Source organism: Macadamia integrifolia, chromosome 2 (assembly GCF_013358625.1).
Source record: "Macadamia integrifolia cultivar HAES 741 chromosome 2, SCU_Mint_v3, whole genome shotgun sequence".
NCBI classification, from domain to species: Eukaryota; Viridiplantae; Streptophyta; class Magnoliopsida; order Proteales; family Proteaceae; genus Macadamia; species Macadamia integrifolia.
Genome location: NC_056558.1, coordinates 21,979,273 through 21,997,616, shown reverse-complemented (window position 1 = coordinate 21,997,616; position 18,344 = coordinate 21,979,273). Strand labels below are relative to the sequence as shown.

General features: G+C 40.2%; 2 protein-coding genes across 4 annotated transcripts in view; one reads left to right on the top strand and one right to left on the bottom strand.

Annotated features, from left to right (window-relative positions):
* LOC122071922 (histone-lysine N-methyltransferase ASHH3) overlaps nucleotides 1-7,381 on the top strand; it is a 34,573-nt gene extending 27,192 nt beyond the window's left edge. For 2 of the 3 annotated variants that reach the window (XM_042636403.1, XM_042636404.1), the window contains exons 15-16: nucleotides 7,002-7,058; nucleotides 7,150-7,381. The gene's annotated coding sequence lies outside the window, so the exon portion shown is untranslated. Of the gene's footprint in view, nucleotides 1-6,932; nucleotides 7,059-7,149 lie in introns of all 3 variants that reach the window. The other variant, XM_042636405.1, reaches the window with a different exon arrangement.
* A 6,426-nt stretch (nucleotides 7,382-13,807) lies between these two features.
* The window catches only part of LOC122064454 (phospholipase SGR2-like), an 83,027-nt gene continuing 78,490 nt past the window's right edge, over nucleotides 13,808-18,344 (bottom strand). The window contains exons 12-15 of the mRNA XM_042628153.1: nucleotides 15,302-15,350; nucleotides 15,097-15,200; nucleotides 14,275-14,321; nucleotides 13,808-14,182 (exon numbers count right to left, since the gene is read on the bottom strand). Of these exons, the coding sequence (XP_042484087.1) occupies nucleotides 13,939-14,182; nucleotides 14,275-14,321; nucleotides 15,097-15,200; nucleotides 15,302-15,350 (444 nt within the window). The 3' untranslated portion in view covers nucleotides 13,808-13,938. The remainder of the gene's footprint in view (nucleotides 14,183-14,274; nucleotides 14,322-15,096; nucleotides 15,201-15,301; nucleotides 15,351-18,344) is intronic.

Genomic DNA, 18,344 nt, shown 5'->3' with positions numbered 1-18,344 from the left:
GAAAGGGGATCAGCCTTCAAGAGGATAATGAGATCATCTGCAAAATCAAAGTGGGTGAGTCTAAGAGATTTACACTTAGGGATGGGTAGATGAGATGTTGGTTGGTGGAAGATTGGATGGATCGAGAGAGCACCTCAATGGCAAGAGAGAAGAGAATGGGGGGAAGGGAACATCCTTGTCTGATACCCACAAAGGAGGAGAAATAGCTTGCAGGGCTACCATTGATCAGAACAGAGAAGCGTGGGGAGCAGATGCAAGAGTGGATCCAATGAACAAAGATTGGAAGGCTAAAGCAAGACTTTAGAGATAAAGTCCCTTGTGATGAAGTCAAAAGCTTTGTGGTTGTCAATTTTGAGAAGGGCAAGTAAGGAGTGGATTTGCGATAAAAGCATCTAATGATCTCATGGCAAAGAATGATGTTGTCAGTTATACTTTTGCCAGCAATGAACGCAGGTTGGTTTGGACTGACCAGGGAGTCAATGACCTATGATCCTATTGGACAAAATTTTAGCATTGAATTTTTAAAGGAGATTGTAGAGGGAAATGGGTCTGAAGTCATTCATGGAAGCATCACCTTTTTTAGGAATGAGGCAGAGGAAGGTATGATTGATTCATTTGATTTGGCTAGGATCAAAAGAAAGGTTCATGATGGCATGAATTAGATCAGATCTAATGATATCCCAGGAGGAAAAGAAGAAGCCCATGATGAAACCATCATGCCCAGGAGCTTTGATAGCCTTGTGGCAAAGGACACCCGTCAGGATTTTGTCATCAGATGGGATGGATTTGGAGGGATGGGAGGAGGTGATTAGGGATAATTTTGTTGAGTATATCCAGGGGAGAGGGGGTAGGGGTGGAGGAAGAGGGAGGATGGAACAGATCCGAGAACCAGGAGACAAAATCAAATTTGATGTCCTCAGGGTTGAGAAGGGTGGAGCTATTACTGTAGATGAGCTTAGGAATGAAGTTAGCATTGCTTCTAGATTTGAGAGACCTATAAAAGAAGGCAGAATTGGAGTCTCCCAGCTCAAGCCATTTGATTCTAACTTTTTTCCGCAGAAAATTTTCTTCTTGGGCAAAAGGGAGGAGAATTCAGAGGACATCAGTTTCTCTTCCTTCGCAAGGGTATGGCTGAGGAGATTAGACTGGATTTTGGCTTGGATAGCTTCTAGCTTGTCTTGACAAGAAGAGACTCTAGAGGATATGTTGCCAAAGGAAGAGGATTTCCAATTTTTATAGAACAAGTTTAACATTCCTGAGCTTTTTGGCGAAGGCGATGAGGGGGAAGAGAAGCTTGAACATGTATGGCCCAAGCAACACAAACAATAGGAGGGAAGTCCTTATGGAGAGTCCATATATAAAAAATTTAAAGTGCTTGGGACCAAAGGAGATGAGAGGCTGGACATGAAGGGAGATAAGGCTATGATCAATGATCCCAGGGAGGTCAAAACAGGCGTAGGAGGGGAAAGGGTCATGCCAGGTTTCATTAACAAGCGTCCTGTCCAATTTGCAAGCAACTCAAGCAATGCTAGTCCTATGGTTGTGCCAAATGAACTTGGCACCAGACCATCTAAGACCATTGATACCTATATCATCAATACAGTCATTGAAGGCCTCCATAGAAGGGAGGTCAATGGAGTCTCCACCGTGCTTCTCATGGATAGATCTAACTACATTGAAGTCCCCAATATGACCCTAAGGGCGGGAGCTTTTGGAGGGAGCAAAGGATTGGAGGTGACCAATGGGAAAGTCAATCATGAGCTAGATTTAGGGCATAGATAGAAAAAAATAAACAGATTGAAGACCCAAAAGGATTAGAGATGGAAAGGTGGGTGACTTGGGAAGAGGAGGAGATGGCGGAGACATTGAGCTTGAGAGGGGTTCCATAGGATTAAGATATGGCCATTGGGACAATGCGAGTAGTTAGATAGGTATGGGCAAGAGGGAGCTATGGAAGTCACAATGCAGGAGGCATTGGGCTCAAGGACTCTAGTTTCAAGTAGGCAGCAAAAAATAGCATGAGAGGATCGGATACGGGAGCAAATGACAGCTTGTTTGGATGGGGAATTTAATCCTCGGACATTCCAGATGGTCCAGGGGGTCATTTGGAAGGAGGGTGATGAGGTAGCGAGAGCTCATGAGAGCTGGAAGAGGGTCTCTTGAGGATGGTGCCTTTCTTGGAGTGATGTCGCTTATAATATCCTTTTAGAGTTGAAAGGTGGGCAACACCGGCTGGCTTGGACAAGGGCCTCAAAGATAGCCTATGTTACACATAATTTAGTACTATAATACACACAAATAAATGAAAACAACTAAAATATGCAATCGCTAATCATAAATGGAGAAAAAACAGTTTTATATTATTAAATGTCAAAAGGTTACTGTATGTCAATATCATAAGTGTACTCAATCAACCCACATCAAAGGTGAAACTCAAAAGCCCCCTGCCATTCCTCCTAGTCTCCTACTCTATGTCAATACCACTGAGAGTTCTAGGCCAGCTCAAAAGATGAGGAAAATTGCTGTGGCCGATGAAACTGGCTCTCCCACTTGATCACAAAAGAAGGCTATGTCATGGTATGTCGGAAGAAATGTTCAAAGTCCCTCACAATAACATATGATAAATCTCATCATCAACATACTCTAGGAACCCTAACCTTGGATATAGATCACTGGATTAGGAAATTGATGTAAACATGCCTCCGCTGTAGCTGCTTGGTGGTTCGGGCTGATAAAGTTGTGGGGTCCTGGGAATGGGAAGATGCTATCCACAAGGGATGCCACATCGTGTGACTGATCATCATGAGTAGTGCGGAATGAAGACGATGAAGAGCCATGCTGATCAAATCCACCGATAGTGGATGTGTCCATGGGAAATGATGGGCATGCCACTGTCCTGGCTACTGAAGCCTGCTATATCAACTACTACCCTCCAGATTGAGGCCTCCAAATCTTCCAAACAAGGAAAAAGGGTATACCTCAAACAGTGAATCTTTAAGAAATCTCCCTCAAATCCACCAAACGTTCACTATAGATGACATATAGAAGCTTCCAGCACATTGTTCCACCTAGATCTGTAAGTGGAATTGCCAAAATATAAAAAACAGTGTTTGGAGTATAAGCCAATAGGTTTTGTTCGAATCCTATCAAAAGAAACTATGGCCCGTTTTGATCGAAACTTGATATTTTAAAACCTGGCTTGTAATGTTTTGGCGAAATGATACCAAGCCGCCAAAACTTGTTGAGATTTCGATTGAAACTTAGTTTCATGCCTACTTACATCAGTCGACAGTATGGACTAGAAGCAGAGGACCCAGAGAAATTGGTGAACTTCTACCCACCCCAAGAACTGTCTCCGCACATGGTTACCTATCTATCCTGTCTGTGGTAGGAAAGTTATTTCCATTCTTTGTAATTCACTTGGTAGTAAAGTAAGGTGATATTTGGATTTTCGCGTTATTCTGATTATTATAATGAAGACTTGAGTTGTGGAATTAATCGTGCCTAAAAATTCAAATTCATAAACAAATGAGATTTTCTTTATGCCAAAGATAGATTTCCATTCATAAAATGCCAAGTCTGGCAAAACAAAAATGAAAAAAAAAATGATGAATAAACATGGGGAGGGAAAAGGAAAAAGAAAAAAGATATACATATGCTTGTGTTTGCAGGAACTACAAGAATAGGTCCCTAAGAATTAAAATCCTCATCCGAGCCATACTCGGGTCAGCCTCAGGGAACATCGGGGAGTTATCAGGTGCCAATCCTGAGTTTGCCATCCTCCGAGTAAGATCCAGGATCTGAGTATCCAGCCGGACAAGCTCTTGTTGTTAAGAGCTAACTTGTCTCCTCAAAGTAGCATTCTCCCCGTCCTGGGAAATACAAAGAATGATTAAGATAAGAGCAAATAAGGAAAGAAGGACAAGGTTAAAGGAAGGATGATACCTTACGGAGCCCCACCTCGCATAAGCCCTGGTGCATTCGCCTAAGGTTAGCATAGGCCTCTGGAGACACTTGATGAAGACCATGTCAGCCAAAAGAAGTTAAAGGACAATCAAACAAGAAGTGTTTGGACACTCAAACAGTCATATGGAATGGGCAGTCCAAGGGAAGCATCTCTATCCAGTCTACGCTCAAGGAGTTGTGGGATACTGGGGTGGGCTGCAATAGGATAAGACCAACCCAGGAAACCATGAAAGGGGACGGTGGCCATGTTGTGAGATCCACCTGCCACAATAGAAGGCCTGGTATGGGAAGGACCAGCAACACCCGTTTTTGGCTGAACAAAAGAAGGGGCCGCAAAGCCGTGTCCTCCCCTGAAAGAACATCAATAAAAAAAAAAAAAAAAAAAAGAGAGATTTGAGATGTGAAAAGGATACTTAAGAAGGGAAACATAGCATTGGGCCTCTGGGACCAAAAAGGGGCTCAGACTGTTTCTTCCTCAAAGAAGGTCTCATAATCCCCATTCGGATCTAGGAAGGATTCATCCCTCACTCCTTTAGCCAACCCCTCAATCTAGTCTGCAGGGAAGAGCTTTGGATGATGCATGGTAGGTGGAGGAAGATAAGGAGGGAAGCGCATATCAGAATCGGACCACTGGAGAGTGACCCACTCCTCCAAGTACCAAGCATAGCCCCAAAGACCCCTGAATAGAACCTTACTCTCCGTCAAGCATCTGGCCTGAGCAACCTCACCAACGTCAGGGAACCTAAGATGCCAGAATGGTCTCTATGTAACCTGCAAGGTTAGAAAAATTAAGTACAACACATGACAAAGGGAAATTCAATGCCAAATATGAATTACCTTTGTAAGCTCATTCAAAAGAGAACGAGTAGTGGTCCCTGGAGGATGGCTGCGGCCCTTGAGTACCTGACCATTTTCCCATCTCGTGGTATAGGGAAGAATGATGTCTGAGGAGCCTTCAGTATGGGGGGCCATGATCCCCAAATGTTCATAACACCAGGGCTGATTTGAAAAATCAAAGGCAACCAAATGAAAGGAAATTTGTGTATGGATAAGAGGCTATCTGGACAATGTAGCCCGCTCCCTTGAGACTACGATCTCTATATAATAGAAGATCAAGAGTCCACAACAAGTAGGCTTTGGCGGCCCTGCCCCAATCCCATGTATCCACCTCTTGAAGATTCCTGAAGAGGGCAGCCATGTGGATGTCTACTCTGCCTCGGAGGTTGCCAAAAAGACATTGGCCGACAGTATATAGAAGAAAAGAATGGACCACCTGTGCAATTGTATCAGGGTTCACCCTTAGGCCGATCCTCCACCAGCGAGCATTAATCTCGCCCAGACGGACATATTTCTGGTCGGCTAGTATGTCAACACCAGTCAAAAGCATGAAATCAGTTGTCTTCAAGGTCTTAGGCAGGATTAGGGGCCTCTCCCCAAATGGTATGCCTGTCAAGGCATAGAAGCATAAAGACATGATTGTAATCTCACTTGTAGGGAGATGGAAAGAATGGGTACTCGGCTACCACCGCTCAATCAAACCTCCTACCAATCCAGGGGCTGAACTTTCTGGTCTCCTACGAGGCCAAGCGACTCAGGTAAGATGCATCTACTATCTCCTTAACCCTGTAGGGAAGTACCTTATACCAATCCCGAGCGGTGCCTCAACACTGGGATACCAATCTTCACGTATTTCATTTTAGGTCAGTTGAGATCTGCCCAACTCTCGAAGAATTCCAAGTTTGTATGCTATCTCCACCTAAAGGCAGATTGATTCAACCATCTTTGAAGAATGACTACTCAGAAGAAATTTAGGACTTCTTCGGATGGGAAAAGGCGGAAATGAAGCGTTTCATTAGATATGGGAAGATCGACATTTTGAAGGTGGCCAGGATCTTCATTCGGTATCTATCATTGGGAGGAATCCATCAAAAAAGATCACATGATGCTTATCTACTTTGCATGATGGCTCGCTATGTTCTCCGAACTCCCGGACGTGGTGCACCACTTGTTCCGTTAGAAGTGGTAAAGCAATTGAAGGAAGGAGGTGATATCATCCCCATGATCCTTGCAGAGATAGTCAAGGGATTTGATGACATGAGCCATAGCCATCGATTTGGACTTGATCATTATCAAGGAAGTCCTGCTATTTTCCAACTTTGGCTACTTGAAAAACTGAAGTTGATCAGGCCATTAAATGAATGCCAACTCGGAGCTCTTTGCTACCAAGACAAGAGAGAAGTCTTGGAATTTAAGCTCATTGTTGATTGGGAGGAGTACCTACAAGGAAGAACTGCACGGGATATTGCACGGAGATTCCCATGATGGCCACAAGTATGTCAGGTTGATGGGATTCACTCATACAGAGTTGACCATGGTTTCGCCATGGTTTAGGTCGAATCTGAAATATTTTGGTATATTTTGACTGAATCCACCGACTTCTTGAACCATGCATTTCATGTCCTACTTGCAAGCCCTAACGAATTTGTTGAGACAAGGTACTATTTATCAGGTTCTTGTCTATGATGTAGTTCTCATGTAATTGGCCACACCAGAAAGAGGGGGGGGGGGGAGTTGAGAGCCAGTTGCAACCAAATGCAAATGAAGTAGCAGATCTGTTTAGGATGAAAAGCCAGTTGTGACCAGATGGAAATGAAGTAGCAGATTCGTTGAGGATGAAAGTATTTACTGAGAACACTTGATTTAAAATGTCCAATTCTTTTTCTTGTTTCTTCCACATGCAGCACATTTCTAAGCACCTTACCAGATAAAGCCAATACTTTATATTCCTCTCATTGTAATTGAATCTAATGGCATTTTTATAATTTATCACCTTGATCCCACTAAGGCACTTCCTCTCTTTGTTTTTGGGCTGAAACTTGACTAGTGTGATGGGTGTGAGGTGCCTCTATCAAATGAGGATATGCCCCTATGTTTTGCTAATACGGAAAATTTATTACATCATCCAGAATCACAAGGAATCGCTACAACTATTGTGACTACAAGGAAAAATGACTGCTCGTCTTCATGTTTTACAGGATGTAATAGTACCTGAGGTTGGCATAATAATCTGCGAATGTATTCTGTTTTCAATGGTATGTTTTGTTTGTCATTGGGATTTTTCTTGTGTCCATGTACTCAATAGCGAAATATGTTAGTGACAAATATAATATTTTCTTATTTCAGGTATATAGTGGCCTTTGGTTATACATTATGTTCTGTAAGATATCGCCGGAACTTCATCAAAACTGTATCTCAATGCTGGGTAGTTTGTCCTCACAAGTGTAACAAAATATTTGTAAACATAGGTTTCAAATATTTTGTAACCTATGTTTCAAGTCCACAGCTATGTAGCCTTTTGTACTTTATGTAATATCGTTTCATCCAATTCTTTTGTTAGACTTGGTACTTTTGACAATTTTTGGTTTATGAACCATGAAGAGAACGTTAGATGTGCGAATGGAAAAGATGTGCCCAAACTTTATAGTCTGTCCACAACCATGGTTTTGCAGAGCTTTGGTTTTGACCTGAGGTCAGCCGGCATCATTGTCATCGGGTCAATACTAATGGCTTTATTCTTTTTATCACGGGGACTTAAATGGGCGGGGGATCTACAGGGTATACGTTCCAATTCCAACCCTAATAGTTCTGTGGGGGATCTGCAACACTGGTTATTTTTTCGAACTTTTTTTTTTCTTGAAACTGTGAACAGATTCTGATGGATGTTTTCTCCCTCGGCAGCCAATTGATCAATGATGACTAGATGGCACGATGGTGGTGAATGTCAATGGCCTTTTTGGTTAAGTTACACAACTAAAAGTAGTGGCTTCTCTGTGGCTTGTTCATCAGAATTGGGGATCTTTCTCAATTAATCCATCAGATGTTTAGGAAATAATCTCCTTAGGCCCTAAGGTGGGTAAAGGAAAGTAGAATGACAATTGTTAATGATTACAGTAGTTTACATTTTAGTTGTGGTTAACTTTCATTTCCTTTCCAACCAGACAGCCTTAACATGCACCTAGTTCTGCGGTGTGGTAGGTTAGATCAGGTTGAAATTGTAGACAGGTGGATAACAAGATCTTCTCACATGCCAAATATTTGAGAATTTTCAGATCGAGCTGAGTTTTCCGAAGTGGCAGTACAGACAACGAAGAGAGTGCATAGACTCCTTGGGAAGTAAATTGTAGAAGTTGAGGATGAATTCTGATATGATGCTTATTCAGGGTATGCCTAGGGTTTTCAATGGTCAAACATCATCTCTAGTTTGGGCTAAGGTATGTTTTTTATATCCTAGAAGGGGATGATTAGGTTTACTGTGACACATTTAAAAACTGGACTTTCTTCCACTTGCAATGTGGTACAAAAAATGAATATGGGTGTATCCAACTGGGATCTTACAACCCATTTTACTGGTTAAATCACAAGCTAGGGCAATCATCGAAAATAGTTTAAAAGTGACTTAGAGGTCCCACTACATTCATTGACCTAGGAAAAAAAAAAAAAAAATAACTAGGATGGCGCAAAGCAAGAGAAAGGAAAATATATATGTGTTTATATTTATCATAAATTTCCAACATGAGATACATTTTGTTACGGGGGAGTGGTTTTGTGCACGATTATGCACACAACTGTTAATGGGGGACCATGCATAAAATCTTCGGATGGGGTTGAGGGGTGCATCGTAGACCCTCATCCCCCATCCAATGATTAAGTGCATGGTTGTGCCTTGACCATGCATAAAATTTTTATGTTTTGTTATATATTATATTATATAAGAAGATATAATATATTTTATTAGGGTGTTGATTTTATGTAAAATTGATGGTTTTCTTGTCCGCCTGGCCCAACCCATGCATCTCTCTTCCCCCCCCCCCCCCATGGTTAGGGATGTAGGGTCAATCAGGGTTAGCCCGGCTCGACCTTGCCCTAACTCAGAGCCAAGGTTGGGATAGACTTGGGCCCAGCTAGTGGGACTCAGTGTTGAGTTAAGGTTTTAAAAAGCCCAACCGAACTTGACTTTGTTTTAGCCCTAGTACTAGCTATTCAATGAAGTAGGATGATGATAATACTTTAATTCCATGCGTTGTGATCCATTGTGAGATGTAAAGTGAAGGCACCTAGACGTAATGAGTTTTGTTAATATGGGTTTATAATGATTACCATACTAAAGTGTTTTTATAGACAATTGTGGTTAATTAGCTTTTTAAATAAGACTATAATTAAGTGGCTTTGATGAATGACCCATTAGGATTGCACCACTTAAAAAAATGAATTTAAAGAAGGAAATCTTGTTTCTCAATAGTTATTGAGAGGGGAGGGGGTGAGTCAGTGAATCCAATTCCTTTTCTTGTTCTGATATGTACGTTGACGTGGCAATCCGTGCATAAATTGTAGTTGTCAACACATAATCGTATGCATATTCAGTCTCTCATAGGCACTTCCAAGTGTGCACACCTATTCGACATTCCACGCACTCTAGAGCATTATAATACATAAATAATCCACCAGCACGACATCGAGATTTTTATGAGATTTGACAAGTTGCCTACCGTAAAGACTTCATTTTTATGCAAACTCAACTTTTGTAGCACTAACAACTTGAGCATCCAGTCCCAGGTTTACCCAACATACAATTGAGAAGACACATAGAGTGTTGATACAAATAGCAACATCCACTGCCAGGGAGCACCAACCCCCGATGTCTAACACCCACTAAACACCCCTTACAAAAGATAAGACAACAATATTGGGCTTATGGAGTTGCCCTACAATCAAGCACAATATGGCATAGGCATTCAAAGATATCCACCTACACCTAACATGCATGCATCTACTTAGACATTAATGATAAAGAGATACATAGACATATTGAGAAATTGCATTTTTTACATCCAATTAACTCACATACATTGAAAAATAAGAGCAAGAGTGAGAACTCTGCAAATCGTTAACGTTTCAACAACAGGACTAAAAGTTCTTCATAGTCTAAGCCCGGTTTTTGGTTGTAGCACTTGACTACAAGTCTGACTTTATAATGGTCTATAGAGCCATCAGCTTGAAGCTTTACTTTAGACACCCATTTAGATTCTATTACATTCACGAAAGGGTGATAACGTACTAGGGTCCATGTCTGGTTTTACATCAAAGCATTAAATTCATCTACCATTGCTTGGCACCACTCATTAGGGGTGTCAATCCCAATCCCGAATTGACAGAAGCGATTGGGCCCCCAGTTTAAAGACTGGCCCGACTTGCATCAATTATTAAATGGGCATAAGCCCGGCCTATTTATAAGTATGTAACAAATGGTGCAATGAGTAAGCCTGATGGGTGCCGAAGGGCCCGACCAGTTTACAAACCTGACTTGACCCAACACATGTAGCCTGATTGTTTATATATAGATTTTGATTTTTTTTTTAGGGTAAAATAAGGTATATATTGATGTTTTTAATTAATTGTTGAATGTAAATAAGTGTAAAGTTTTTTTTCTAAATTGTTGATGATTTAATAAAAAGATATAATTTTTTCTTAAACCTAAGATAATTAAAGACCATTCCTTAAATAGACAGGTCACTGTGCAAGGAGACAGGCTCGCTAGGCCCAGGAGGCTCGATCGAGACCAGCGCAGCCCGACCGATAGACACCCCTACCACTCATGATATTTCACAGTTCAAGAATAACAAGTCGGTTCTGTAGGAATGTGATGAACATAGGCAATAAGGGCCTTCGGTACTGCATATCGTGCATATGTTGGTTTGATATGTAAGCATCAACTTGGTGTCTACTGATCATATGATGTGTGTAACCAGGCGGAACAACTCCTTGTCGTTCAAAGGGATCTTGAAGAGAAGAAGGTGAGCTCACGACTTGTGTGTAAGAACAATCGATTTTCGATCCCCTATCCTCCCACAAGGAATCTTATCATTCTTTTGGGAGAGAAGGATAGGAAGTTGCTACCTAGATTAGGATTTTGGACGTATAAATAAAAAATGACTCCATGCATACTCAAATGGAGACTGATAAAACCAAAGAATTAGTGCTTGAGTCAGGTTGCAGAACAAGAAAGGTGTTAGGCACCTTGGTTCACTAGATTAAACCGATATTCTTATTCATTTGGAATTTTTATTAAATAATAATTATTTTAAAACACAAAACATCATATCGCATGCTACTTTACAAAATTGAACACGATCTGAGAAAATAAGTAGAAGGGAATGTGAGAACTTACCTTATTTCATGCGCTACAAAATAAGGTTAAAATAAAAATTATACAATATAATGATATGAAATAAGATATCCTAAGTTATTATTATTATTAAAATAAAAATAGAAAAAATCCTAATTTTCAGACACATGATATTTAAAGAACATCATCTTTCATATGATGCATGGCATATTCCTAGACTTGCTAAAAGAGAAGTAACGAGTGCCAAGATTCACTCGGTGGTTCGTTTAACCTAGAAGCAATGAATGAAAAAATAAAATAAAATGAGAGGCAGTTCCATGGATGCATATCAGATAGATTACATGCTAGGTTATCCCCAAGGTGGACTCACTGAGTATTTGAACTTCTTCCTTCAGTTACTATAATCCTGGCTAAGGATGCCATGCCGTCCACATAAAGGATGCCAATTTTCAGAAACATTTGACTATAAAGAAATGGTCCGATTTGAATCTAAGATTCACTTTGGGAAGCACTGTATCTGAAGTGTCTATTTATATAATGCCAAGGCCAAAGTAATGATGTTTGAAACAGCCTCTCTTGCGAAGCCAGAGGTAAAGCTGATCATTTGCCTCTCCCAGACCCTCTAATAGGGACCCTCGTGTATTGGGTTGTTCTTTTTTTTAATAAAAAATTGGAATGTTTCTAGCATCCCAGTTCATCTGTGAGAAGAATCTGTTGCAGGTATTAGAAAAGCCTACTTAGGCATCTACCTTTCTCTAACATTACAATGGGGTTTAAATTCTCTTTGTTCTTCAGTTTTGCCGTTCACGGCAGATTCAATGGGTTGTTATATTCTTTTCTTAAATTCTCCAACATTCCCCGGCATTCCAACTGCTTAAGATTGTTTTCCTCGTCATGTTATCTAGTGTTCACAAAAAGATTTAATGAAGTTTTAGGTTCTTACTAAGATTCCTTGGTTTGAGACTCGAAAGTTTCAAAATGTTTGGGTTTCATGAAATGGGAGAGTTTATCTTCAAGTAAGCTTCACGGATGTGTTGTTCAACAAATTTAAAACAAAATTATGACAGCATTTTGATATTCTGATGGTAACGTCTGTTGAATTACTCAGTTTGGTGAATATTCTATTGTTTTTTTTTTTTTCAAATCAATTGTCCACATTCAACAACATTTCAATTTTTGCCAATGACTTTATCTATGCTGGAACTCCAAAGCCATAATGCATTTGGCAGGGGATGGACCTTCACCTCAGGAAGCATGTGATTTTGAGTTTGACTCCTCATACCTCCTTGGGGCCACTTAGATCAGGGTGTTTAATGCTTTTCATTGCTTTCGGTGAAAGTTGAATGATTCTCATTCAACTTTGGTATGACATTTTTCATGCAGTTGTGGAGTCATTATGAGCTTGTAGGTTTAATCAAGCTGAAGCCTTCGATACCCATTGTTAGCAAAAAATATCTATACTGGCAGAGCAAGACAAGAGGCTTCATTTCAATAAAATTGGGAGCAAGAGAACACCTACAAAGAAGTAGATCAGCCTAACCCTTATTTTAAAGTAGTGTCTAATTGACACCTTTATTGGTGTATTTAAAAATTGACACCTTAATTTAATTGCCCATTGTCTTATTCCCAAAAATCTAGTTAGGAAACTATATTAAATGACTTGAAAACTCATATTTTTACCCTTGCATCAAATACTATATTAAATAAAATTTAAAATAAAACAAAGGGCAAAAAAAAAAAAAAAAAAAAACAAATCTATTGACACCCCGTAGAAAATCCCTTATTGTAAAGATGCTTTTTCCATCCTACTATAAGGGCAGAATTTCTCCCCCATTCTTCTTGATTACTCTCACAGCATTCCCAACCAGGAAGTAAGGATTCAGAACACAGAAAGCAAGCTTGCAGTAGAAATTGATGCATGCAGTTAGCCCTAGAAATCCCATTACCATATTGCTTTGTGCCCAACTGATTTTCTTTATTATCAGGATCTTCCTTCTGCCTATTTCTACACCATTTTTTGGCAACATTCTGCACAATTGCAACAGAAGATGGCAGAGGAAAACTGAACTTAAAACAAAAATCCGGTAGATGTAGAACCCTGGAGGACCTCATAACTAAATGAATCCCCTTTTGAGACAAAATTTTGTGCATAAGGGAACCAATTTTCAGGTTCAGCTCCTCCTCAAATCACCACCACAGATGGGAGCTCTCTTTTAGTAGTAGGTAAGGGCGTTTTTTGCTGCAGGGTCCAACTTACATTGTGAATACATGATGCTCCTCAGAGAAGGCATGCACAGGGCTCTAAGAACTAGGGTTTCTAAAGCTTGAAAAGGCCATATCACTGATTCTAAATCTTCAGTTAAAAAAGAAAGACAGTCCAGATATGAGCTTACCATGGTGTAATAGGATGAAGTATACGTAGTTCACCTGTTAAGTCTTTTTCGTCTTTGTGGAAGTCACTATGCACAAGATTTTCTACGGGGCAAGATTGTGTGTGTGAGAGAGAGAGAGAGAGGGGAGGGAGGTGCTTTATGACACAAGATGATGACAGGAGAGTCGAACACGAGCTCCTGGGACCCTGCAAGCCTGCACGCTACCGGCAAGGCACCAACGTGCGTGCAGTTGTCTTCAGCTAAAGATGCAATCTAGAGAAACTGATGAGAGAAGAATAGTTCAGCTCTATAAATTAGCAATGTACAGTTTTTTACATAATTTACATTCCAGTCTACCAAACTACAACAACAGAGTTGAATTAATCACACAATGAGAAATTAAAATTCTGCAATCCTTTATTTTTTTTTCATCACCTCCTTTGCTTTCCTTGAAAACTCCCTGACTAATACCCTGTCAGAGAATGTTAGAGGAAGATCTTCATCCACGGTTTCACGTTGATAGAACCTATTTGGGGAACCTGCCGCCTTAGTTTTTGAGCTTCCTTCACTGAATTGTTTAGGTGAGCAAGGATCTTCAGGTACATCACGATAGAGGTGTTTAAGTATGAAAAGAGCAGTATCATAGTCCCTCCAATAGTTTCTGCAAACCCAAGTTAACTAGTTAGAAAGAAAACTAGTTGTAATTACTTGCTTGGATGAATAGTTGGATTCAACATGTAATAATCTACTTACGTGTGTGCTCCGATGGCTGATATGTATGGATGTTGAAATGTTTTATCCTACATAAAATCATGTTCAATCAGAACATTAACTCCTCTTTTTTAAGGAACACATATACTGAAAACTGAAAAACTGAGAAATGGCAAGCTGTTTTATTTGTTGGGGGGAGCTAAAATTGTTTACAGCAATTTTAAGCAGGAATTAACAATCAACACAAACTGAACTTCACAAGATACTGAATAATAAGTTCTCAACTACAGATAACATCTCACAGTCTTGAACTGATACCAACTTAAACAAATCGAATAAAAATATTCGGAGTGAGGAAAGTAACAGACTATACAATAGAAGAGGAGAAAACTGACTTAATAATCTCAGTGTTAATATAGTGTTGAGTTGTATGGTGTTGATTTTATGGGTGTTTAGGTGTGTTGGTTCTTTGAGGGTATTATGAGCAACATAGAAAAGACATTATTTCTTACTTTGTCTACACTTAAGTCGGTCCTTAGTTGTGGGCCCAGCCTTTAGATGTAATTGCTTTTATGTAAGAGGAAAGAGGCACAAGGTTATGGCCTGCACTTCTGATCTGATGCTACTACATTCCAAAAGGAATGTGAAAGGAACGGCTATATGACTTCCTCATTGACCTAAATCCCTGACATTCATTATGGGTATAAGCTGAATGTGTTTATATTATATAAACATAATCATTCCTCCAACGCCTTGACAATTGTGGGCAGAAAAGTCATATAAACCATCATATAAGATTTTTTTTTGGTGTTGTAAATGAGTAAATTGGTCAAGTGGTGGCAACCAATGGGTCAAATTACTCACTTGAAGAACGTGATCGATTCGACCATCCTGACTTCCTGTCAATTGCTCCATCATTATTGAACCATATGACCTTTCTTCCACCACTTCATCATTTTCTGTGTCCTCTGTTGTATGACATGCATGTAAGTATTAAAAAAAGGCCAAATAATAAAAGCATATAGAAAGCAGGAGATGGGCTAAGAACTTGGAGAAAACCTTTGTATACCTTCAATGTTATCCTTGTTTTTCGACTGACAAACGGTGAGCACTTTAACCTATTCCAATACATTTCTGTTTAGAAATCTGATACTTCTTCCATACTAATCAGAACACAAAGGCTACATGCAGAGAAAATCAGTTTGCCAGATACATCTCATAAATGTATTTTGACCCGTCACTGGGGAATCTAAAGCACACACCTGTCCTAGGTTTCTGCCATATTAAGATTGCCATGGTTAATAATGAATTATCATCCATTAGACCTATATAGATCTACTAGCCTACCCCATTATCTATTGCTCTTCTAAAGTCCTTCCATACAAGTAGCCTGAATTTTAAAAATATTAAAATAAGAAAAGAAAGGACAAATAACCTCCCTTTGCCATCTTCTAACATTGAAGGGTGTGACAGAAAAGTGCTCTATTAAGTGAGCCATGGAACACATATATCCATGCAGTGGTACTATAGTCTATAGCCATATGGCTAGGAGACAAATCAACGGAGGGCCTGAGTTTAAAAAAATAATAATTAATAATTAAAATAAGAAAAGGACGGACAAATAATTTCCCTTTGCCATCTTCCAACATTGAAGGGTGTGGCAGCAAAGTGCTCTATTATGTGGCTAGAATCTGAGAAAACAAACTTGGTAACCCATGGAACACATATATCCATGCAGTGGTGATATAGTCTATAGCCATATGGATATGAGACAAATCCATGGAGGCTTGTTGACCCCCAAAACTGTTTTTTTGAATCAAGTTTAACAATCACAAATGCGAGAAAGTGTGAATTGAAAAGTGAAAACAACTAATTGCATATATAGTGGTACTGGTAGGAAAAAAGAGCTACCCCAGCCCACTATTTGTTAAAGGTAATTGCAACCATTAGGGAGTCATGCAAATCCATAAATAGGCCTAGAGCCTAGTATTCAAGGACTCATGTCACTTAAGGAACAGTGTTATAAGTTGCAGCCAGGCACAAACCTCTCAGATTTTTTGCAAACATTATCTCAGTCAGACACACCATTACAAATAGTTAAGTGCTTGTACTTGCTGAAGCAATCACAAGAACTATGACCTCTTTCTGTCTTGCAGTTTTGTTTTCTTTTGTGTGAACATTATTTGTTTTATTTATGACTTCTTCATTATATTTAAGTTCATCTTAACATAAGGATTTTGAGTATATAAACACAAACACAGATTGCATGACTCATTGAGAGAGAGATGAAGGCAATTTTTTTTTTTTTTTTAATGAGAAAAGAAATGAATGCAATTTGAAGTCACTAATATTGCATGATTCATTTATTCCCTTCAAATTCAAAACAGAGGGGAGAACCGAACCAAAGAGGCAAGGAGCTTAATCTGAATTAAGCCATTTATGCTCTTTTTTTGTGACATTATATTATATTATTATACATAAAGTCAGCGTTTTACTGATAATTGTTCCTCTTAAAACAGAACCTCCTCTTCATTCAGGTGCCTGCCCACAATGTGCCATGTGACTCATAACTTTGGCATGAGGAACCCAAGAATTTATACCTTTGTTGGCTATTCACCTGGACAACACTAATAAGGGAAGTTTACTCTGATTTCAAGTGTTTATCTAACATGGAGAGTTAAATCTCCTTGTTTAGACTTTGATGCAAGTTTCTCCAGATATTCACCTGTAAACATAGCCCTATCGCAAGTGAACCAAATAATTCATGTCTTTGCAATCTATTCTTACAATTTATTTTACCTCTTCTATGTGTCATTGTTGCACCTTCCACACAGGCGGCCAAGGTTCAAGATTTCGTTGAGGGATTGACCTTACGGCCCTTGCTGACCACCCGTCACCCATCGATCACCGCAAGTCGCCTGCCTGCCTGGCTCTAATCTAACCATTGGCCACCTCTTGGCCTCGCCGATCAACGCCAACCACCTCTTGTTGGCCTCGCCGATCACCGTTGGCCCCTGCTAGCCTCGCCAATCATTGTCAGCCTCCTGTTAGCCTCTCTGATCACTGCCTAGGCCCCTGCTGGCCTCTTTGATCATGACCTGAGCCCCACATGGCCCGTGATCCCGTCTAGGCCCTGTCTGGCTGCCTCCACCTCTGTGTGGCCCCCGTGGCTCCACCAAGGCCCCTGGTCCCTGCGATCTCTGCATGGCCCCCTGCAACCCAACCAGCCCCTGTGAACCCTTAGCCGTGCCTCCCTACTGGTTCCAATTGGCCTTCCTGCCACTGCCAGCCCCTGGTTAGCTCTCTTGTGTTCTTCTATGATACGGTAGATGTACCCAGACCCTCTTTTTCTTGTGTTTTTTTAAGCAACCCATTTCTTGCATGTGTTGACACAACGGCTCTATGGTGGAGAGTAGCATTAGTGACACCTCCTAGGGAGGGTTGGGCATAGTGAGGTGAGTCGGGTTGGGACTCATGGTCATACCCATCCCTCGAACCAGGTTTGACAAAGTTGAATGGGACCAATTACCTTGTATGGTCAAGGGCATGTCCCCTTACTATTTGTGGGAATTATTTTTCAGGGTATCTGACGGGAGACAACCCCATGCGAACCAAAGCAGGCACTGCAAAGAACACCCGTTTAGCTAATGATGGCCTTGTTATGTCATTTCTCCTGAATTCTACGGAGCCTACAATCAGCCCCAACTTTGCTTTTCTGTATTCTACAACGGAGTTAGGGGATGCAGTTAAGCAAACATGCACATACTACTGACTATGCACAAATCTATGAGATCCATCGATAGGTTTAAGAGACTACTAAGAAGGATTTTTCACTTATAGCTTATTACTTTGTTCTTAATCTCTAGCAACAATTGGATTTCTATCATCCTGTTTCTACGGCTTGCAATATTGATGCTAGTATCTCTCAGCAAGAACATGACATGGAACTGTTAGAGATATTAGTTATGTTTCTCTAAGGGCAGTTTAGTAATTTGTCTTATTATGTTTTATTTTCCTTTTTCTCCTTAGGGAGGTATGTGCAATTTCCCTCCTTAGGGAGGTTTGTGTAATATCTTGTAAATATATTAGTAAATGATATATTGGTGTTAGTG